A 24,195-nucleotide genomic window follows, 5' to 3' on the forward strand; every position below is an offset into this window, starting at 1 on the left:
CTGAACTGCCCACAGCCCTCCTATGAGACACCAGCCTCGGAAACCCAGACGTTTTATAATGAGACACAGACTGAGTAGAAAATAAATTGCTCCATTTCTTTCATGATTTTTATTGAGGACCTATTATATGAAGATAGGTTGAAAAGTGGTGAAGTGGTCCTTTAATACTAGTTACTCCAGCCCTATTTATCCTACATTTAATTTCAGCCATTTCTGAAACTTCTCTGAGCAAAAACGCATGAGATTTCATTGAGAATGAACTATAGGAGCGTTTTAATTGTGACCAGATTTGACTGAGAGACTGCCATCGCGCAAATTCCAGCTTTTCACCAGAATTTTCATTTTCCAAAATGAGTTTAATAGCACAGGCAGACTCTTCACATACTAGAGCATGTCTGAAATAAGTGTCAGAGCTGAAATCGACATGTAAATATGAAACATATGTAGCTAGGTGTAATGTTAGAGACCACAGAAGACATGTAAATATGAAATAAATGCTTAAACATGTAGCTATAGGTGTAATGTTAGAGACCACAGAAGACATGTAAATATGAAATAAATGCTTAAACATGTAGCTAGGTTTAATGTTAGAGTCCACAGAAGTGAACCTTTCAGGCCTGTCTCTGTTTCTCTGCAAGACATTACTCTATAAGCCATATCTCCAAAACTGGTGGGTCAAACTGAACAACCAATATGTCAATTTGAAGCTATGATTCCATGCTTTCATATGATGAAAATTAAAAAAAGAATCCAATGGCAGTCCCTCAATCAAATTTAGTCACAATGTCTATATTTGAAAACGTTAATAAACGGTCCCTTTGCCCCTGCAGGTGAGCGCCATCACGGTGGTGGCCCTGCTGGACAAGCTGGTCAGCATGCTGGAGGCGGTGCAGGACAACCAGCGCCGCATGGAGCAGCGGCAGGCGGAGCTGGAGGGCGCCGTGCGCGGCGTCCAGGGCGACGTCACCCGCCTCGCCAAGAGCCACACGGGCACGTCCAACAGCGTGGGCAAGCTGCTGGAGCGCTCGCGCAAGGTCAGCGGGCACATGAAGGAGGTGAAGGAGCGCATGGACCGGCAGGCGGTGCAGGTGAAGAGGCTGGAGGCCAACCACACCCACCTGCTGAAGAGGAACCACTTCAAGGTGCTCATCTTCCAGGTAACGTTCTTCCAAGGGATGGGATGGGACGGGTAAAGTCAAGCCCCCGGTGTCCTTCCTCTGGGGGGATGGGATGGGATGGGACGGGTAAAGTCAAGCCCCCGGTGTCCTTCCTCTGGGGGGATGGGATGGGATGGGACGGGTAAAGTCAAGCCCCCCGGTGTCCTTCCTCTGGGGGGATGGGATGGGATGGGATGGGACGGGTAAATAGATAGATAACACCGTGAATATCCTGAGACCTGAGTGTTCAATAAGGCATAACGTTTTCATGTCTTGCCTTGGATTTGAACCCGAGGCAGCGGCTCGGCTCCAGACATTAATGTGACCGGGGGTGCTATTTAGAGCGGGGGGGGGGGGCTAATTGATTTAGATTTACATAAAAGTCAAAATGGCGCACCCCCCCCCAACCCCCCCCCGAATTTGCATACCAAAGTTGCAAGGTTTGCATGCCCTATTGGGTTTGTGGGCAGGAGGGTTTAGGCTTAGGGGCTGTCCCTGAGTCCCGAGGCCCCTGTGATGGAGACCACATTTCTCTACAGAGGGAATCCCTACTTCAGTGGTTCTCCACCAGTGGTCCTTGGGGGGGCGACTGTGTCTCAAGAGGTAGAGCAGGTCGTCCAATGATCCATGGGTCGGCGGTTCGAATCCCGGCTCCTCCTCCTGTCTACATGTCGAAGTGTCCTTGGGCAAGACACTGAACCCCAAATTGCTCCCGATGTGCTGGTTGGTACCTTGCATGGCTTGTAGCTTTAACTGAGGGCTCAACCAGATAGACCTGGCCGCATGGAGGGTCCATTTGGTTCCATTTGTCCTAGGCTACACACCCTCAGATGTAAATGAACACTAATTTTCACACATTTCTTGCTGTGCATTCTCTCAAGTGAATGCATTGCAGACCCAGTCAGACACACACAGTGCGATGGAAGGATGCGTCAATAAGTTGCATTAATTGGTATCAATAGTGGTCTATAAACGTATTAGTGTGTCCAGATATTGCACTTGCACGTGTGTTGGTTAAGCCATTTAGACCTGACGTCGAAATTTTAATAAATGTCTTCTAAATCATTTTAACAGTTTTCTGAAATATGTTTCTATATGAGTGGTGCTCAATATTTCATGTCAAGGACCCCAAAAATTATATGTAATATGCCGCCGAGCCCCATCTGAAAATATGTTGTTCCAGGAACCCCCCCCCCCCTCCCAGAAGCAAAGATTTGAGTTAAAATTGTTCACTCTGAAATAATATATATATTCAAAGATTTGTGCCACATTTTCACGACTTTTCAAAAATAGCAGACCTATAAAGCAGATCTAGATCTAGCAGATCTACAAGCTCATAGCGCGCCACTCGGTGGCGCGCTATGAGCTTGTAGATCTGCTACTTTTCAATAGCTAAATTATAACATAATGTTTACAACGCCAAATGGGGTTCCCTTCTTGTCCAGAATGGATTAACCATCCATGTGCTGCCAGTGCCACACGGCAGGGCAGCGGAACGTGCACTAACTTGAAGGCAACCTCAAGTGCTTTAGCAGAGATTTATTTAGGTGGATGGATGGTTTGAGGCCAGACTGACATTTATAGTACTGAAACAGTTTGACACTTTTAGTAAAACTTACAAAAAAAAAATAACAGATTCTCACACCATCATGATAGACGGTATAGATTTGGGTTCAGCAGGTCAGCTTTGTGCTACAGGCGCGAGTATAATTAACCCTTAAGACGGGAAGAATGAGATATCTGTGTGCGTGGCGTGCGTGCGTGCGTGCGTGCGTGCGTGGCATGCGTGCGTGTGTGTACGATTGTTGGGGGGGGGGGGGGGGGGGGAAGATTCAGTGTGTGTGAGCGCCTCACTCAACAGACAGGTCCCTGCTCAATTGTGTGTGGGTGTGCTCGTGTGTAAAGGGTGTGTGTGTGTGTGTGTGTGTGCATGCGTGTGTGCTCGTGTGTAAAGGGTGTGTGTGTGTGTGTGTGTGTGCTCGTGTGCTCGTGTGCTCGTGTGTGCGTGTGTGTGTGTGTGTGTGTGTGTGTGTGTGTGTGTGTGTGCTCGTGTGTAAAGGGTGTGTCTGGGAAAGCAGCTGAGGGACAATCAAAGAGGGCTCAGACTGTCTGTTGACTCGATGTGTTTCAGTTCAATTCATAAAATCAAGTGACGTCCTTTTTCGTGCAATGCATTTACTATGGTCTGCTGTGTTAACGCTTTTAGACCTGAGGTCGATTCTACAAAAAAATGTCTACAAAAAAACCTCTGTTTCTATATCAGTGGTGCTCAAACTTTTTCATGTACCCCCCCCCCCAGAAGCAAAGATTTCTGTTAAAATATTCACTCTGTGAATTTCAGGCACATTTTCACGATTTTTCAAAAAATAGCAGACCTACAAGTTCGTAGCGCGGCACTCGGTGCCGCGCTATGAGCTTGTAGGTCTGCTATTTTTCAATAGCTAAAATTATAACATAATGCTTAAAAAACACTAAAAGGGGTTCCCGCCCCAAAATGTGTTAAACCTTTTAGCTCCTGGTCTGGGTTTCTGTGTGCAGTACAAAAGGGCAGCGGTTGGCCGAGCGGTTTGCGGAGCGGTCTTGATATCGGAAGGTCGCTAGTTCGTATCCCCGGACCGGCACGTTAAAATTACCACCGCTGAAGTGCCCTTTGAGCAAGGCATTGAACCCCTACCATGAAATGTTCTATGAGCAGGGCCTGGCTGTAAACAAGTTCTTGAGCTTAGTCCAGTTACCCTGCAGGGTAAACATAGTACCTTTCCTTTTCTTTCTCTGGGTAAACATAGTACCTTTCCTTTCCTTTCCCTGGGTAAACATAGTACCTTTCCTTTTCTTTCCCTGGGTAAACATAGTACCTTTCCTTTCCTTTCCCTGGGTAAACATAGTACCTTTCCTTTCCTTTCCCTGGGTAAACATAGTACCTTTCCTTTTCTTTCCCTGGGTAAACATTGTACCTTTCCTTTTCTTTCCCTGAGTAAACATAGTACCTTTCCTTTTCTTTCCCTGGGTAAACATAGTACCTTTCCTTTCCTTTCCCTGGGTAAACATAGTACCTTTCCTTTTCTTTCCCTGGGTAAACATAGTACCTTTCCTTTTCTTTCCCTGGGTAAACATTGTACCTTTCCTTTTCTTTCCCTGGGTAAACATAGTACCTTTCCTTTTCCTTTGTACTATAACGTAACCAAATGGTCCCATTTGGTTATGTTTGTCCGAGTCCCCGGAGCTGATTTGACTGCAGTGCAGCTGGCGCGGTCATTGTACTTCACATGGCACTCAAACACACTTTCTGAACTCGGGGAGTTCACGCTCAGGCTCCTCAAATATTACACTTTTCATTCCTTATCACTATCGGTCTTGGGGGGGGGGGGGGTGCATATCGTTCTTCACTCACAGGAAAGTCCTCAGCGGTAGTTTAACTCTCTGTCACACAAGGAAGGGTCCGTTTGGGTCCAAGAAGAGTTAAATGAACACTGTGTGTGTGTGTGTGTGTGTGTGTGTGAGACACAGGATTTGTGTGCGCGTGTGCGCGTGCGACAGCATTTGTATGTGTGTGTGTGTGACACAGTATTTGTATGTGTGTGTGTGTGTGACACAGTATTTGTGTGTGTGTGTGTGTGTGTGTGTGTGTGTGTGAGTGAGACACAGGATTTGTGTGCGCGTGCGGCAGTATTTGTATGTGTGTGTGTGTGTGTGTGTGTGTGTCCTTGGGGCAGTGAAAAGCTGGTCAGTGTTGACACAGCTACGACCATTAAGGTCTCTTATCTGGTTTCCCAGCTACTCTCTGTGTGTGTGTGTGTGTGTGTGTGTGTGTGTGTGTGTGTGTGTGTGTGTGTGTGTGTGTGTGTGTGTGTGTGTGTGTGTGTGTGTGTGTGTGTGTGTTTCCCAGCTACTGTAGATGCCACACTGTAAAAAATGCTCAGTGTTCATTTTAACTCGGTAGCGGGTAAAGAATGGGACCATTTGGGGTCCACTTGGTTCCATTTCGTACCCGCTCCGATTTAACCCATTTTGTGCGGGAACCCCTTTTGGTGTTATAGCATTATGTCATGCTTTAGCTGTTGAAAAATAGCAGATCTACAACCTACGAGCTTGTAGGTCTGCTATTTTTGAAAAATCTAAGAACGACTGACACAGAAACATAGCTTTTTCAGAAAACTGTCAGGATGTAGAAGACATTTTTTAGAATCTGATCTCAGGTCAGAATGGGTTAAAAGAACACCGGTGAGTTTTACTGTGTGTACGTTGTCCAATGGCAACCGGGGCCAACACTCTGCTACTGTACACAACACTTCTGTACACAACACTACTGTACACAACACGGCCCCGGTCTCAAACACACGAGGCGCGCGCGGCTGCATTGCATTGATGTGATCATTGAACATTTGATTAAAACATCTAGACCTGACAGTTTTCTGAAATACTATATTATGTTTCCATGTCAGTGGTGCTCAATATTTATTATTTCAAGGACCCCCAGATGTATTTGGCCGCCAACCCCCATCTCAAAATATGTAGTTCCAGGGACCCCCCCCCCCTCCCCAGAAGCAACATTTTAAGTTACTAAAACATTTCGCTCTGAAAGAATATATTCCAAATTTGTGCCACATTTTCACAATCTTTCAAAAAATAGCAGACCTACAAGCTCATAGCGCGGCACTCGGTGCCGCGCTATGAGCTTGTAGATCTGCTATTTTTCAATAGCTAAAGTATAACACAACGATTGCTTATAAGACACCAACATGTGGGGTTCCCGCCCAGAATGGGTTAATGCCGACGATGCCTGCCGGTGTGCATCCATTAAGTGTGGGGCTGGTTTCACGGCGTTATCAAGATGCCAGCTGTCTTTTCTAGTCTTTGTTTGACTAATCCATCCATGTGGCAAAAAACCGCCGTTGACGAAACGTTGAACCTTTTTGATTGCGTGACGGTGGCGGTGCTACGCCCGAGTGGTGCAGGAGAGACCCAACCTGTGGAACATATACTGTAACTGTACTAGGGCTGTCCCCGACTAAGGATTTGTATAGTCGACTGATAGATGAATAGATTTGCTGTTAGTCGACTAATAGTCGACTGAGCACCCCCTGTGAACATCGACTGTGAACATCTTGTCATTAGCCAGATTGAGCACAGCAGGTGAGATTGAGATTCTGGAGTCTATCAGGCCAGCGCACTGTGCGATTCAAGTCACAGGCAGTGGCACATTGCCACACAGGCAGACACACTCCACATGCACATTGGAGATTTGAACAGTCAGAATGTTCAAATGTGTTTATGTCCCCCACAGACCTAGTGGAATAATACAATATTTTTGTATATTTTTGTAAATATTGTATTTTTATATACAATATTTTGGGGCATTTTTTTTTTTTTATGAACATAGACTAAGAGGTGGTCAGTCGACTGAGACCCGTTCCGATCGATTAGTCGACTATTCGACTAATCGAGGTCAGCCCTAAACTGTACACATGTGAGACATTCTTATAACTCATTCTGGGGTGGGAACCCCTTTTGGTGTTAGCATTATGTTATACTTTAGCTATTGAAAAATAGCAGACCTATACAAGCTCATAGCGCGCCACCGAGTGGCGCGCTATGAGCTTGTATAGGTCTGCTATTTTTTTTTAAATCGTGAAAATGTGCCTGAAATCTTTGAATATATATATATATATTCTTTCAGAGCGAGTTTTTAACTCAAATCTTTGCTTCTGAGGGCCGGGTCCCTGGAACAACATGTTTTCAGATGGGGGGTCGGTCGACGGCCAAATACATCTAGTTTTTGGGGATCTTTGGCATGAAAATGTTTTGAAAACGACTGATACAGAAACATGGTTTTTTTTTTCCAGAAAACTGTCAGGAATCAGAAGGCATTTGTAGAATCGTCCTCAGGTCAAAATGGGTTAACATCAAATGTCTTGGGGGGGGGGGGGGGACGGGGGGGGGGGACGGTTTTATTGTATGTAAATAATAATTTCAAAAGGTTAGTATTTCTTGACTTGGAAGTTTCCATTGCCGCTCGCTGGGTTGTAAATGTGTAGAAAGCAAAGCGTCGACAGTGCTGTAACAGTGTTTACGTACAGTATGTGGGGTTTCAGTTGATATTTATAGTGATAATTGGAGTGGGACGACGTCGACAACGTGTTTGCTTTTCTCAAATCTCTGTGCCGTAGTTTGAGAGAAGCCTTTTGTAATGTAGATATATGTCACAAACAAGGGCTGTACAAACAAACCGGTGACTTCAGCAGTGTTTTCTCCCTGTGTGTGTGTGTGTGTGTGTGTGTGTGTGTGTGTGTGTGTGTGTGTAGGTTAGGTTTTGGTGGTTATGCTGATGAGTTGGGTCAGGTGTATGGGGTTACACAGAGTCAGTAAATGACACTTGGCACGCCCCGAGGGGAGCGAGGAACATAAAGGAACTAAGTTCAGGCTCTGTTTCCTCCTGCCCCCCCCCCCCCCCCCCCCCCACCCCTGTCCTTGTCGCTCCCGCCAACTCTTTCTCTGTGACTTCACTATCAACCCCCCACCCCTCCCTCCGACCCCCACCTCCTCTCTTTCCTCTTATGCCATGTCGTCTTTTTCCATTTTACTTGTTTTTACTTTCCATTGTTTTTTTTAAATGAAACGATTGAATACTGTGCGTTTTCTTCATTTAGCCTTCGGTTGGCTTTTCTAGGGAGTTCTCTGGTTGTTTTCTGTGTTTTTAGGGAGTTCTCTGGTTGTTTTCTGTGTTTTTGGGGAGTTCTCTGGTTGTTTTCTGTGTTTTTGGGGAGTTCTCTGGTTGTTTTCTGTGGGGTTTTTTCATCGATACACATACTAGACCACTTCTCCGTTAACCCATTTTGGGGCGGGAACCTGGGTGTAGCTATTGAAAAATAGCAGATCTAGAAGCGCGCCACCGAGTTGCGCGCTACGAGCTTGACATAGAAACATAGCTTTTTCAGAAAACTGTCAGGATGTAGAAGAACATTTTTAGAATATGATCTCAGGTCAGAATGGGTTTTAAATGTAATGGACGCGCTTTAAGATTTACCATCTGTTTACGTTCTCCAGTAAAGTGTCACAAACCTCAGTGGGATAATCGAGTCAAACTGGGTAAACAAAACGACCTACAGTAGGTCAAGTAGCCTACAGGCGCTACTTGATTTACTCACTGTGTACTGAAATAAATCGAATCCAGTAGCTTCCTTTGAAATCCAAACAAACTACGTTTTCCTTTCCTTGGAAACTGTTTGGCACTCAGTGTGAAGTATAGTTGTAGTCAGTGGCCTAAACATGCCCGTCCATTTCTTTTGGTCTTTTAACTAACTGGAAACCCTAAACCTCCCTATTTAATCCATTAAATCAGAGCGCCCAATCGATTTATAGCATAACGGAGCACTTTTACCGACGGACCGGAAGTTATACCAGGATGTGGCTGGAGCAGCTAGATGTAGCCAAAACACTCTTAACGGCGATCGACAACAACGGGAGGCATGATTAAATCTAACGCGACTGGACAGCGTCTAACACCGATGACGTTTTAAGATTTTCGTTGTCGTCGGCTAAACAGGGGCGGGGGGGGGGGGGGGGGGGGGACATTTTCGCTGACGTCCCACTGTTGCGCAACAGACTTGTGTCCTAGGCTCTGGCGCGATGCCATCGGTTTTCATATCAATAAACCTTTTGATAAAACTTCGTCCTGGGTCGATTGGGGGTGTTAAAAATGGCAGCGTGCGTCTCAACGCTTGGCCCTGGCAGGGAGGGCACTGCCACCTCCGCTCTGTCAGAAATGACAGGGACCCATGCCGCTCCACTGCGCCGCTCCTTAACGAGTTCTAACGAGCACTAACGAGCGACGAGATACGTGCACAGCCCTTAATTGCAGCCAGTTTTTTTGCAGAGCCTGTTTGTTTGTGTTTGTGTTTGTGTTTGTTGTGCACCAGTGCTTTTCCTGCCTCTAGAGAAACCCCCCACTTTCTAGCCTCTTTTCTATAGCGCGCGCGTGCACACACACACACACACACACACACACACACACACGCACGCGAACGCATTCATGCGTACAAACCACATACAGAATTACCAGCCATTTGGGATTCCAGCAGTATGTGCTGGATGGAAACATTGTGTCTGAGTCATGAGGTCGGCGTTTGGCATCAAGGTGATGCATTGGAGGAAAAAAAGCAGTTAATATAATCTCTGGTATATCGGAGAGAAAGAATGCTAATATTTTAAAATTTAAATAGTTTCATCTGCTATTATTGTCAGCAGACCGATTTTAATAGCGCTCTTTAACCCATTTTGGACTGAGGTCGATTAAAAAAATAAGTCTTCTAAGAAATCTCCATGTTTCTATGTCAGTGGTGCTCAACCTTTTTCATGTCAATTTATTTGTTTAAAATGTTCGCTCTGAAATATATTTTCAAAGATTTGCACCACACTTTCACGACTTTAAAAAAATAGCAGACCTACAAGATCGTAGCGTGCCACTCGGTGGCGCGCTATGAGCTTGTAGATCTGCTATTTTTCAATAGCTAAAGCATGACATAATGCTTGAAACACCAAAAGGGGTTCCCGGCCCAAAATGGGTTAATTTAAAATAAGGCCACAATCTGATTATAATGTATCGTTTCCATGCATCTCTCTGCGTCATTTAGCAATGTCACTATGGCATGTAACTCGAGACATTTTCCACGAGTACGAGTTTTGGAATTTAATTTCCTGCCGTTAGTCGGATGTAATTTCTTTCGCAGGAGATCCGTATCTGTTCCTCCTCTTTCGCTCGCCTCGTTTCCACAATGGCATTCCGTCGCTCCCGAAACCCAAGGCTGACAAAAAACTAACTCCGTCTTGTCACCCTGTGAGAATGCAGTTCCTTTTCTCACTCTCCCAGTGTGTCGTCGTTGTTCTGACGACAGGAGGTGGACGTGGGGCCGTGGTAGAGGATTGAGACGGGTTAGAAAGCACAGTTAGAAAAGAGAAACGCTGATCTCACATCCCAGATTAACCCATTTAGACCTGGGAACGATTCTACAAATGCCTTCTAAATCCTGACAGTTTTCTGAAAAACCCTAGTCAGTGGTTCTCAAACATTTTCATGCCAAGGGGAAGCAAAGGGGAAGCAAAGATTTGAGTAAAAAATGTGGCTCTGAAAGAATATATATTCAAAGATTTGCGCCACATTTTCTACAAGCTCATAGCGCGGCACTCGGTGCCACGCTATGAGCTTGTAGGTCTGCTATTTTTCAATAGCTAAAGTATAACATAATGAAAGGGGTGGGTTAATTCCATCTGGCGTTATTGAACCCACATCGTCTGATAAATTTCAGGTTGGCATCTGGTGCACCTTAACTATATGGACGTTTTACAATGAAAGAGTGTTCACACTTTGTGCATATCGGTGCCCCTGAAAGTGACCGTGAGAGGGTGGACTTTAGTTGCAACCGCTCATGAGTTTTCAATGCCTTATGTAATTTATATTGATACAATAATATTCGTTGCCTATAGTAAAAGAAAATCTTGCATAGAAGTGCAGCTTTAAACTGCCTCCCCCTGGCCAGCCGGGGCGCCAGATGGAGGGGAAAGGAACTGGTTGGAATAACGTGTTCCTTCCACGCGCTACGTCCAACCAGGGAAACTCCCCCCTGTCAGGTGTAAAAGGAGCAACTTGGACACTCAGGCATGAAGGAAGCATGAGGTCAAGTCCGTTGCTCTCCCCTTGTCCCCCATATATGGGGACTAGGTTGGTGGAGGGTGTGTAGAGCCCAGGATCACATTAGATGATTGACACAGGGGTGAAAAATGGGTTACAAAATCGTGGGATAAAAAGAAAATATAAAAAAAAAAGAAGTGCAGCTTTAGCTTGCACCAAATAAACGTGGAAATCAGTCGTAGGACTATAGCAGGGATGGAAAAAGGGGGATGTTGTGCGATAGCAGTTGTTTTCGTGGTGGAGTCCGGGGGGAGTCACCCCCCCCCCCCCCCCCCCCCCAGTGTCTCACAGATCCGAAGTGCGTTCGTATCGCATCGCAGGGGAAGAGAAACATGCTGCCATGCTAACATTAAACCAAACAACAGGCACCGCAGCTTAAAACAATGAGGCTTTTGGGTTGTTATTGCACCGTGTTAGAGGAGGTCACACAGCTTTCCATGCTTTATTGGTACATTACATCATGGTACGGTATGGTATGCATTTAGGGGGCAAAGGGGGGGATTACTTGTTGTAGAACAAAACATGTTGTCTATCTCCTTAAAAACCCATTCTGGGCCGGGAAACCCTTTTGGTGTTGGCATTCATGTTATGCTTTAGCTGTTGAAAAATAGCAGACCTACAAGCTCATAGCGCGCCACTCGGTGGCGCGCTACGAGCTTGTAGGTCGGCTATTTTTGAAAAGTTGTGCAAATGTTTGAATATATATTTCAGAGCGAACATTTTTAACTAAAATCTTTGCTTCTGGGGGGGGGGGGGGGGGGGTCCCTGGAACTACATATTTTGAGATGGGGGTCCGTGGCCCAACACAGATAATTCTGGGGGTCCTTGACATGAAAAAGGTTGAGCACCACTGACATAGAAACATGGGTTTTTCAGAATACTATTCGATTCGAACTAACGATTTAGAAGCCTTTTTCAGTCCAAAATGTGTTAAATGTCCTTGTGGCTTTTGCTACGTAGGAAAAACTTAAAGGGAGACGAGAACCAGAATCACAGAACATAAAACAATATCAGTACAACAGATGAAAAATCCCCTTAATATAGCCACAGACACTTCAACAGTACTGAACACGACATACCCTGAGGTTTCAAGGCATAGAATATGTAAATCCTTTAAAGAGAGGTGGGGAGGGGCACGGTGGCACTGTTGGTAGTGCTGTCGCCTCACAGCTAGAAGGTCCTGGGTTCGATTCCCGCTCGGGACGCTGTGGGTGCGGGCGGCGTGTTTCCTCCTCCGCGTCATCAGTGCCCATACCCGAAGGCGGGGTTGGCGAAAGGGCCTTTCTGTGTGGAGTTTGCATGTTTTCCCCGTGTCCCCTATAGGGTAGGTACCCTCACATGTTCTCCCCGTGTCCCCTAGGGTAGGTACCCTCACATGTTCTCCCCGTGTCCCCTAGGGTAGGTACCCTCACATGTTCTCCCCGTGTCCCCTAGGGTAGGTACCCTCACATGTTCTCCCTGTGTCCCCTAGGGTAGGTACCCTCACAAAAAACATGCAGTAATCCTGGTCTCTAAACTGCCTCCCCCTGGCCAGCCGGGGCGCCTGATGGAGGGGAAAGGAACTGGTTGGAATAACGTGTTCCTTCCACGCGCTACGTCCAACCAGGGAAACTCCCCCCTGTCAGGTGTAAAGGAGCAACTTGGACACTCAGGCATGAAGGAAGCATGAGTTCAAGTCCGTTGCTCTCCCCTTGTCCCCCATATATGGGGACTAGGTTGGCGGAGGGTGTGTAGAGCCCAGGATCACATTAGATGATTGACACAGGGGTGAAAAATGGGTTACAAAATCGTGGGATAAAAATTATATATAAAAAGAAAGAAAAAAGAGAGGTGGGGATAGAGACCAGTTATCATTTATCATTTATTTAGTTAGCATTTTGGATCCATTTCTTAAATACTGAATTTCCTAAAGGTCTAAATGAAGAACTGGTGTTAAATTGGGTAATTGCGTGTTTATTATCATGAGAGACTGATGCCACCTTGCATGATATATTGCGTATGCTTTTTATTACGATGACATGATGTCATTGGCGAAACGCGTCCGTTTGGTTTCACTGCTGCTTTACTGAGAGTGCGGATTTTATTCTCCTTCTACATGTATGCATTTAGCATTGAGGAGGCCCGCCTCGGTTCAGCGCATGTTTACAGAACATGTGAGTGACTGTCTCTCTTGTTTGCTTTACCTCTAGTTCTCACACCTTTTGTACAGTATCTCAGCTTTTAACCAAAGGTTGTGATAGTGTATATAGTCACACTATCAGCTGTCGGCAGCTGGGACTGACGTGTGTTTATCTGAACCATTACTGCCAGATGAGGAGCTGCACCGATGGCTGGATAACCCATCTCGCTCCTCCAGAAAGCCGGCCTCGGCGGTATTTAAACCCATTCTGACCTGAGATCAGATTCCAATAAATGTCTTCTACATCCTGGCAGTTTTTCTGAAAAAGCCATGTTTTTTATGTCAGTCGTTCTTCGACTTTTCAAAAATAGCAGACCTACAAGCTCGTAGCGCTATGAGCTTGTAGATCTGCTATTTTTCAATAGCTAAAGCATAACATGATGCTAACACCAAAAGGGGTTCCCGCCCCAAAATGGGTCTCGGCTGATATCTGAAAATGTACTTCCTACCTCATTCTCTTGAGTGTGCAGGGTTTGATGAGGTCAGATCAACATATGGAATTGTCAGAACAGGTCAGCTCCATATATGGAGATCTAAGGGTGGTAACGGGGACATTCTCTGGAGTGTACAGGGTTTGATGAGGGCCCAGGTAGGGCCGGGCCTTCATTTTCGGGCCTGTTGAGGACTCTAGTTTTTGTAGCTTGGCCGTTAAAGCATTTAAGCATCTTATTTTTCTGTTTATTTTTACTTTTCATTTAGATTTATTTTTATTTTTATCAAAATGTCCCTTTTATAATGCATTTATTTAACTCTGTGTTCTGATGTCTCAATGATTAATGTTTGATGTCGTTGTTGTGGAAATGTGTTATACAAATAAACTTGCCTTGCAAGAGAGCCTTGCCAAATTAACTAGACATATTGCTTCCTTCAAACTTAGACATCAAAGCATAACCAAAATAAACAAAATACAACCAAAAAATCCAACTTCCCATTCTGGGCGGGAACCCCTTTTGGTGTTAGCATTATGTTACGCTTTAGCTATTGAAAAATAGCAGACCTACAAGCTCGTAGCGCGCCACCGAGTGGCGCGCCACGAGCTTGTAGGTCTGCTATTTTTTTTTAATCGAAGAACGACTGACTGACATAGAAACATAGCTATTTCAGAAAACTTTTTTGAATCTGATTCTTAGGTCAAAATGGGTTAGACATCAAAGCATGACCAAAATAAACAAAACGCAACCAAATAAATCCAAGTTAATTCAGCAGTCAGAGCATTCCTTTGTGTATCAGTCAGACACTACATTCTTGCTCTCCACAGATGGAGTCACGACGCAGGGTTGCTTTTGGCAGAGTTCAGGCGTCGGGAGGTTGTAACAAATCCTTGTCAGTTTATACATGGCGTGACTGGACCATATAGAATAGACTCATCCACTATATATCTATATATCTATCATATCTATTCCGCTCACACACAGGTTGGAGCAGGCCGCTGTGGCTGTAGGCTACAGCCAGGAGAGAGAGAGAGAGAGTGTGTGTGTGTGTGTGTGTGCGTGTGTGTGTGTGTGCGCACACTCCAGCAGGTGTTGTGGGGCTGGGCTCACTGACTTAGCTCAAGGCGCGGTGATATCGCTTTTATGCCAGGGCACACACACACACACACACACACACACACACACACACACACACACACACCTGTAGCTACTGCAGGCTTCCTTGCAAACTGTGCTTTGATACAACAGATACAGTTTGTGCTATTTGTACTCTCAGGGTTAGAACTGACGATTTTACCTTTTATTAGCCTGAAGCTGGCGATCTAATTGCTGATTATCATTGTTTCCCGCCGAGGCTACCCGCACTGACTCTGAAAACACAATTATCACATGAGGGTTTTATTTCTTTTTAATGTTTCTTTTTACAGAGGGACAGACAGTAGGCTGACAGGAATTGGGGAGAGACAGTATATAGGCCGTCGGGATCGGGAGTCGAACCCGCGGCAACACTGCCCAGGTTGGATTCCCTGCAGCCAGCCAAGGTGCCTGGACCGCTGAGCCACGGCCCAGGCCACATCACATGAGTTTCATCTTTCACAATATAATGACATCCATTCATTTTGGATTACATACATGTATACACTGAAAGAGTCGTCGTTGTACCCCCCCCCCCCCCACCACCACCTCCTGAAAGAGCCCCCCCCCCCCCTCCTGAAAGAGTCCCCCCCCCACCCCTCCTGAAAGAGTCCCCCTCCCCCCCCCTGAAAGGTGGTGTTGTTGCAGGTATAAGAGGTTTCTCATGGTAAAATGGCTGCAGTATAGCACTATACCGCCCCAGGGGACATGCCAGTTGGAGCCCGACCAGATTTGTTTACAACATGGCTTCTTGCTTTGTTATTGTCGTTTTGCCTTTGGGTCCCTGCAGTACTTATATGAGCCTTTTTCTCAAGCCAGAGAGAATGAATGGGAGGGGGGGGGAGGAGGAGGGAGGGAGGGAGGGAGAGGCATGGCTCAATATGAATCCTTTTTTTTTCTTTCCTCAAATTAGTGTTTGCATAGAATGAAGAGATGACATTAGGGACACATAGGATGAAGAGATGACATTAAGGACACATAGGATGAAGAGATGACATTATGGACACATAGGATGAAGAGATGACATTAGGGACACATAGGATGAAATGATGACATTAGGGACACATAGGATGAAGAGATGACATTAGGGACACATAGAATGAAATGATGACATTAGGGACACATAGGATGAAGAGATGACATTAGAGACACATAGAATGAAGAGATGACATTAGGGACACATAGGATGAAGAGATGACATTAGAGACACATAGAATGAAGAGATGACATTAGGGACACATAGGATGAAGAGATGACATTAGGGACACATAGAATGAAGAGATGACATTAGAGACACATAGAATGAAGAGATGACATTAGGACACATAGGATGAAGAGATGACATTAGGGACACATAGGATGAAGAGATGACATTAGGGACACATAGAATGAAGAGATGACATTAGGGACACATAGAATGAAGAGATGACATTAGGGACACATAGGATGAAGAGATGACATTAGGGACACATAGGATGAAGAGATGACATTAGGGACACATAGAATGAAGAGATGACATTAGGGACACATAGAATGAAGAGATGACATTAGGGACACATAGAATGAAGAGATGACATTAGGGACACATAGGATGAAGAGATGACATTAGGGACACATAGGATGAAGAGATGACATTAAGGACACATAGAATGAAGAGATGACATTAGGGACACATAGAATGAAGAGATGACATTAAGGACACATAGGATGAAGAGATGACATTAAGGACACATAGGATGAAGAGATGACATTAAGGACACATAGGATGAAGAGATGACATTAAGGACACATAGAATGAAGAGATGACATTAGGGACACATAGGATGAAGAGATGACATTAGGGACACACATAATGAAGAGATGACATTAGGGACACATAGGATGAAGAGATGACATTAGGGACACATAGGATGAAGAGATGACATTAGGGACACATAGGATGAAGAGATGACATTAGGGACACATAGGATGAAGAGATGACATTAGGGACACATAGGATGAAGAGATGACATTAGGGACACATAGGATGAAGAGATGACATTAGGGACACATAGGATGAAGAGATGACATTAGGGACACATAGGATGAAGAGATGACATTAGGGACACATAGGATGAAGAGATGACATTAGGGACACATAGAATGAAGAGATGACATTAGGGACACATAGGATGAAGAGATGACATTAGGGACACATAGGATGAAGAGATGACATTAGGGACACATAGAATGAAGAGATGACATTAGGGACACATAGGATGAAGAGATGACATTAGGGACACATAGAATGAAGAGATGACATTAGGGACACATAGGATGAAGAGATGACATTAGGGACACATAGGATGAAGAGATGACATTAGGGACACATAGAATGAAGAGATGACATTAGGGACACATAGGATGAAGAGATGACATTAGGGACACATAGAATGAAGAGATGACATTAGGGACACATAGAATAAAGAGATGACATTAGGGACACATAGGATGAAGAGATGACATTAGGGACACATAGGATGAAGAGATGACATTAGGGACACATAGGATGAAGAGATTACATTAGGACACATAGGATGAAGAGATGACATTAGGACACATAGGATGAAGAGATTACATTAGGACACATAGGATGAAGAGATGACATTAGGGACACATAGGATGAAGAGATGACATTAGGGACACATAGAATGAAGAGATGACATTAGGGACACATAGAATGAAGAGATGACATTAGGGACACATAGAATGAAGAGATGACATTAGGGACACATAGGATGAAGAGATGACATTAAGGACACATAGGATGAAGAGATGACATTAGGGACACATAGAATAAAGATATGACATTAGGGACACATAGACTGAAGAGATGACATTAGGGACACATAGGATGAAGAGATGACATTAGGGACACATAGGATGAAGAGATGACATTAGGGACACACAGGATGAAGAGATGACATTAGGGACACATAGGATGAAGAGATGACATTAGGGACACATAGGATGAAGAGATGACATTATGACACATAGAATGAAGAGATGACATTAGGACACATAGAATGAAGAGATGACATTAGGACACATAGGATGAAGAGATGACATTAGGGACACATAGGATGAAGAGATGACATTAGGGACACATAGGATGAAGAGATGACATTAGGGACACATAGGATGAAGAGATGACATTAGGGACACATAGGATGAAGAGATGACATTAGGGACACATAGGATGAAGAGATGACATTAGGGACACATAGGATGAAGAGATGACATTAGGGACACATAGGATGAAGAGATGACATTAGGGACACATAGGATGAAGAGATGACATTAGGGACACATAGGATGAAGAGATGACATTAGGGACACATAGGATGAAGAGATGACATTAGGGACACATAGGATGAAGAGATGACATTAGGGACACACAGAATGAAGAGATGACATTAGGGACACATAGGATGAAGAGATGACATTAGGGACACATAGGATGAAGAGATGACATTAGGGACACATAGAATGAAGAGATGACATTAGGGACACATAGGATGAAGAGATGACATTAGGGACACATAGGATGAAGAGATGACATTAGGGACACATAGGATGAAGAGATGACATTAGGGACACATAGGATGAAGAGATGACATTAGGGACACATAGGATGAAGAGATGACATTAAGGACACATAGGATGAAGAGATGACATTTAGGGACACAAGGAATAAAAAACAGTTAAGACACCTACATACATGAGCCACGGTTTACCACAGAATTTCGATGTCGTTTTTTTTTTAAGGCTGTCCAGTCAGCTCATGGACAATGTTGTCTAGTTGCTTTGGCACTTCCTGCTTGGTGATACAGAGAGAGCGTTGACAGACATTGCACCACGTGTTGACCACTGCTCTCCTAGTGATACATAATCCCTCGTAGAAATGCTTGAAAACAGAGGTGTATTAATTTTAAGGACCTATGGAGTTTAGCTTGTGGAGGCCTCTGATTATATGCAGATTATCTCCCAAAAACAAACGTTTTTTGTAGGGTCAAAATAAGATCTGAATAGGCGAACACACATTTGGTGTAATGTGATATAGATTTGTTTGCATGTTATGTTATGTTTTCGTTGTGGGTGTGTCCGGAGGAAGACCCCAGGAAGAGCGGCAGTTGAGCTATCCTAAGTAAAGATTAAATGATTGAGAAGGAATGAAAGAAAGAGAAGCTGGGTTTAAATTGAATACCATTTAAAATGCACAAGAAAGACATGAGGAGACGGAGTTGATTGAGAGACATTTATGTGACTAGTGTGTATGTTTTCATTTTATAGCACTCAGCTCTCTTTTTTTTCCTGTCGACCGCATTCAGGTTTGACAAGTCTGTCTTTGGCTGTCGAACCGTGTCTGAGGCCAAGTCCGCTCCGGAGCGGCCTCCTCAGATTCCTGCTGCAGAGAACGATATGGGTTTTAATGGGAGTTCTGTGGTTCTGTCGGGTCCGTTCCAACCTTTTTTCCATGCCGGGACACAATGCTACAGTAGCTCAGAGCTGTTAAGAGAGTCGTTTTGGGCCCGGACAAACCATGGAAAATCAAGTTGCACTGTCAAATATTCAGTGTTAAATGAACTCTGAGACCCCTTTTCCACCGGTTGGTTCCCAATGGGAACCGGTTCAGTCTCCAAAATTGGTGGGCAAACTATACCCTATATTAAATTGTTTATAGGATCAATACAAGTAAATTAATACATGATAACCCTTCCACAGTAGTAGCTTTTTCATATTTTCGATTATTTTGCATATTTTCCTACATAATGCCTCATTTGCATATACAAAGAAATTTAAATTTGTAATACAATAAATCATTGTCTTCTCAATTGGGGAAGTTTCATGGTGATAACAATATAATATAGGCATGGTTTTGCTCCACTCAATTCATAATTAATGATTCAATTTTGGAGATCTGGCTCATGGACTAAAAACTAAAAAGAACTGAACCGGTTCCCATTGGGAACCAACTGGTGGAAAAGGGGCATGAGAGTGTACGCGTGGAACCAAATGTACCCCACGAGTACACTCTGAGCTACAGACTCCTCGTAAGGGTCCATTTGGTCTCTGTCTTACCCGGGGACCCACCCCCTGGAGTTGAATTGACGCTATGGGGTTTTACTGTTGCATTGTGTTTTGTGTTTGCAAGGTGGTGTTTTTGTTTTTATGATCAAATCCTTTCAAAGCTGCTTAGGCAAGCACGTAAATTATCCTATTGTTTGAGAGTATAACAAACCAGCTCATTGTGTTTATACAGTATGTACTGTATTCTCTTTTATTTTTCTCAAAACAGGGGAATGCAACACGAACACGGCATTGAAATATTGTTATCCCATTTTGGGGCGGGAACCCCTTAGTATTATGTTACACTTTAGCTATTGAAAAAATAGCAGATCTACAAGCTCGTAGCGCGCCGCTTGTAGGTCTGCTATTTAGTTTTTTTAATCGTAGGCCTAAATGGGTTAATAGTACAGAGAGTTTTCTTTTCAATTAGTGGAATTTCAATCCCATGATATTATATTTCCTGTCGTATAGAGCAGTGTATATGCATGCTGTGCATAATGAGCAACGGTATAATAATACACCCTGGTTTGGTATTTTAGAAATGGAATTGCAACTATTCAATGAAGCAGTATCTATCTATCTATCTATCTATCTATCTATCTATCTATCGGCACGGTTCTATGCCTGCCCTGCCAAGACGCATAAAGCTGTCAGCCCTCCGAGATGAATGTCATTCAGTCCTCCTCCCAGCCCCATCCCACAATCCCTGCTGTCTGAGAGTCTGCAGACTCTACACACACAGTACGGGCCGGCGCATGTTGACATGTGGACAATTGTTGCACCATCAGACCCTTTGCTGAAATGGGTGAAATCACCTACTTTACTTTATTTGTTTATTTAGACGGGACAAAGCATATTAATGGACGCCACATGGACGTAACTACACCCTGGATATAGCACAGTTGCTAATTTTCATCGGCAGTCCTCACCAACAGTGGAATAGATTTACATAACATTACACATAGGGAACACGGCATAAAAAAAGAAATACACCTACATTTGTAATAAAAAGATGGAAATGTAGCGCAATCCCTTATACGCAGAGGAAGGCCATTCCATGCTACACACAACCCTGTACTGTACTGAGAGGACCTTTTGGCCCAATGTTGTCGAGACTCGAGACCTTTCTGTACCCTACTCTCTCTCTCTCTCACTCTCTCTCTCTCTCTCTCTCTCTCTCTCTCTCTCTCTCTCTCTATCTCTCTCTCTCACTATTCCCTGTCTCTCTCTCAATGTGTCACACTCACTGTGTTTTTAATCGGGTCTTCTGTCACTCTTATCTTCGCACGCCACGCCACGCACACACACACACACACACACACGCACGCACACACACACACACACACACACGCACACACACACACACACACACACACACACACACACACACACACACACACACACACACACACACACACACACACACACACACACACACACACACACACACACACAGTATCGCAGTGCGGACGCAGCCAGGTGGTTACTTATCTTGGGACAACTCTCTATCTAATTGGCAGTGTAGTAGAGACTCGCTATAGAGTCTCCTGCCAAAGAAAGTCAAGGTCCCGTTACACTGACCGCCACGGAACTAAAAGAAAACAACTGTCCTCCCTCCTGTTTTCATGGCCTCCGTCCACCTCCCTCCTCCCTCTTCCTTTGTTCCACCTTGACCTCTCCAAAAACCCCACCGACCGTTCCCCTGAACCCTTCTTTCTGCCAAGGCCTAAAAGGTCTGTGGAAAAGGGAAAAGGAGAAAACAATAGGGTTTTTTTTGGGCCTGTATTTAATGTGATAAGCTGCTCAGTTCTGAACCCGTACTGTACTGTGACCTTTACAGTGAGGCAAGATGAGGACATGAAAGTAGCGTTGATGAAACAATGGTGCTGAATATAGCCTACTGTACACTACAGTACACGACGACCTGTGTGAATATAGTTATGCTAATTGTTTTAACAATAATCATTGCTATATAGCAGTGGTGGAAGTAAAAGTACCCCAATACTGCAATTTAGAACTATACTTTGTTACAAGTGAAAGTACGGAATTGAAAATGTACTTGAGTAAAAGTACAAAAGTATCGGCATTCAAATGTACTTTGAATGCCTAAAAGTACTAAAAGTAATCAGTACTCATGTTGCAGAATGTCACATTTCACAAGTTCAAAATAGTTCAAAATAGCCGATCTACAAGCTCACAATGCGACGCATTTTGTGATCTTGTAGATCTGCTATTGGCCGAAATGTATAGGGTTGAAGTGGTTAATGTATGTTTTCTAATCAAAATTTAAATCTCCAAAGTAACTAGTAACTAAAGTTTTCAAATAATTGCACTGAAGTACAAGTACAAATTCTGTAGTGGAGTAGAAGTAAAAGTACTGGAAGTTGGAAATACTGAAGTAAAGTGCAAATACCTCAAAATTTGTACGAGCTTGTAGGTCTGCTATTTTTGAAAAATCGAAGACACTTTTAGAATCTGATCTCAGGTCAGAATGGGTTAATAATTAAACTGTCAGGATGTAATAGACATTTTTAGAATCTGATCTCGGGTCAGAATGGGTTAAGTAAAAGTACTTAGTTACTTTCCACCACTGCTATATAGTGTGTGTTCAGCAGCTGGGTTTCTCTCCAGCTCTTCAGTGAACAGAAACAAGAATGACTCCAGTCATAACGGCCAGGTGCAGTAACCCTGCTGCCTGCCCCCCCTTTTTTTTGAGCGGTGCAACCACTCCTACAACCAGCAATGTCCGTGCGTACCTATGTGGCCATGAGCACGAGTATATGACTATTAGTACCAGTAGGGGCGCTGTTGTGCCAGAAACAGAGAGAGAGAGATAGTATTAGTGCTGCCTGTTGCCTGGTAAATGGTAAATGGTAAATGGTGCATTTATATAGCGCCTTTATCCAAGGCGCTTTACAGAGATTGTGCATTACATTCACCCATTCACACACACATTCATACACCGATGGCAGCGGAAACCATGCAAGGCAACAACTAGCACATCGGGAGCAATTAGGGGTTCAGTGTCTTGCTCAAGGACACTTCGACAGTAACTCTGGGGGAGCCCGGGTTCGAACTGGCAACCTTACGGTTGCCATCCAGGCACTCTACCCCTGAGCCACCGCCTCTCTCTAATGAGAGAGAGAGAGGAGAGGAGGGGAGAGAGGGGAGTTGCACCACTCAGTTCACAAGGGTGTGATTTTATTTTTCTTTTTCTACAGCTTTTTCACAGCTTCACGTTGCGGCGTTCAGAGTATGGGCTTTTATGCCGTTCAGATATGGGTTTTATGGGTTAGGTCTCCCATTGGCTTAGACGCAGCCTAGAGGCAGCCAATCATTAAAATGTGTCGACTGAGGTTGTCATTACGGTCGCGAGTAAGAGATGTAGCAAATGTAGTCCAGGTGCTTTTCAAAGCACCTGGCAAAAGAAAAACGTTTCCAGGTCAGGATCCAACTTTTAAAACGGCTAATCACTAAAGCTGCACTATGTACGTTTCCTGTTCTTAACCTGGATCTGAAACCGGGTCTCCAGCTAATAGAGCCTGCATGCTCGCTTGCTCAGGGGAGAAATTTAATTTTGACACTTTTTTTGTGTCAAATCAGAAACAGGATTGTGTGTCAAAGGTCGTGTTTATCCTGAATAATCAAGGAGGTCGACTATCTTACACAAGTACGAACAGCACATCAGCCGATATTGGCCAAACCCATTCTGACCTGAGATCAGATTCTAAAAATATCTTCTACATCCTGACAGTTTTCTGAAAAAGCTATGTTTCTGTCAGTCGTTCTTCGATTTTTCAAAAATAGCAGACCTACAAGCTCGTAGCGTGCCTGCTACGAGCTTGTAGATCTGCTATTTTTCAATAGCTAAAGCATAACATAATGCTAACACCAAAAGGGGTTCCCGCCCCAAAATGGGTTAAACCAATTAATCTGTAATCGGTATCTGTAAAATAATGGAATAATCGGATTTAGCAGATATTTAATGTTATTATAATTATGTTGAAAAAATCATTTAAAAACGCCTGAAAAAGCCTTTTGTGATGATGAAGGCTGCAAATTATATCAGTTTTTTTCTGGGGAAGCTTTTGAAAGAGTCAATAGTTGAAACATTAAAAAAAAAGATAAATACTACATTCAAGCTGTTTATGTTGGGATATGAGCCAACATTTATATATATTATATACATACATATTATATAATGTTTGTGTTGTGGATATGAGCCAACATTTCAATATCGGTGCAACCCTAGTTTTGGAATAAAGAGGCATTGCTTTTTTCAAATTCAGCCTTTTTTCAGAATGGGCAAAATGATTATATATTTTCTAATACAGAATGAGATCATAATATCGACATCAGTTTCATCAGTTATCGGCCAAATAATCTCCATCTCTAGTATCTACATTTCTTTTTGATCCTATGCTCATGTTTTCTGTCCATGTCCTCATTTAGTGTTCCTAACACTATTGGAACCACATTGTCGTCAAACAGGAACTGTCA

General features: G+C 43.9%; 1 protein-coding gene across 1 annotated transcript in view; it reads left to right on the forward strand.

The window, feature by feature from the left end:
* Positions 1–24,195, forward strand: part of cavin2a (caveolae associated protein 2a) — a 53,182-nt gene that overhangs the window by 1,007 nt on the left and 27,980 nt on the right. The window contains exon 2 of the mRNA XM_083777075.1: positions 831–1,157. Within this exon, the coding sequence (XP_083633201.1) occupies positions 831–1,157 (327 nt within the window). The remainder of the gene's footprint in view (positions 1–830; positions 1,158–24,195) is intronic.

Source organism: Protomyctophum parallelum, assembly GCF_964188405.1.
Source record: "Protomyctophum parallelum genome assembly, chromosome: 11".
Classification (NCBI taxonomy): domain Eukaryota; kingdom Metazoa; phylum Chordata; class Actinopteri; order Myctophiformes; family Myctophidae; genus Protomyctophum; species Protomyctophum parallelum.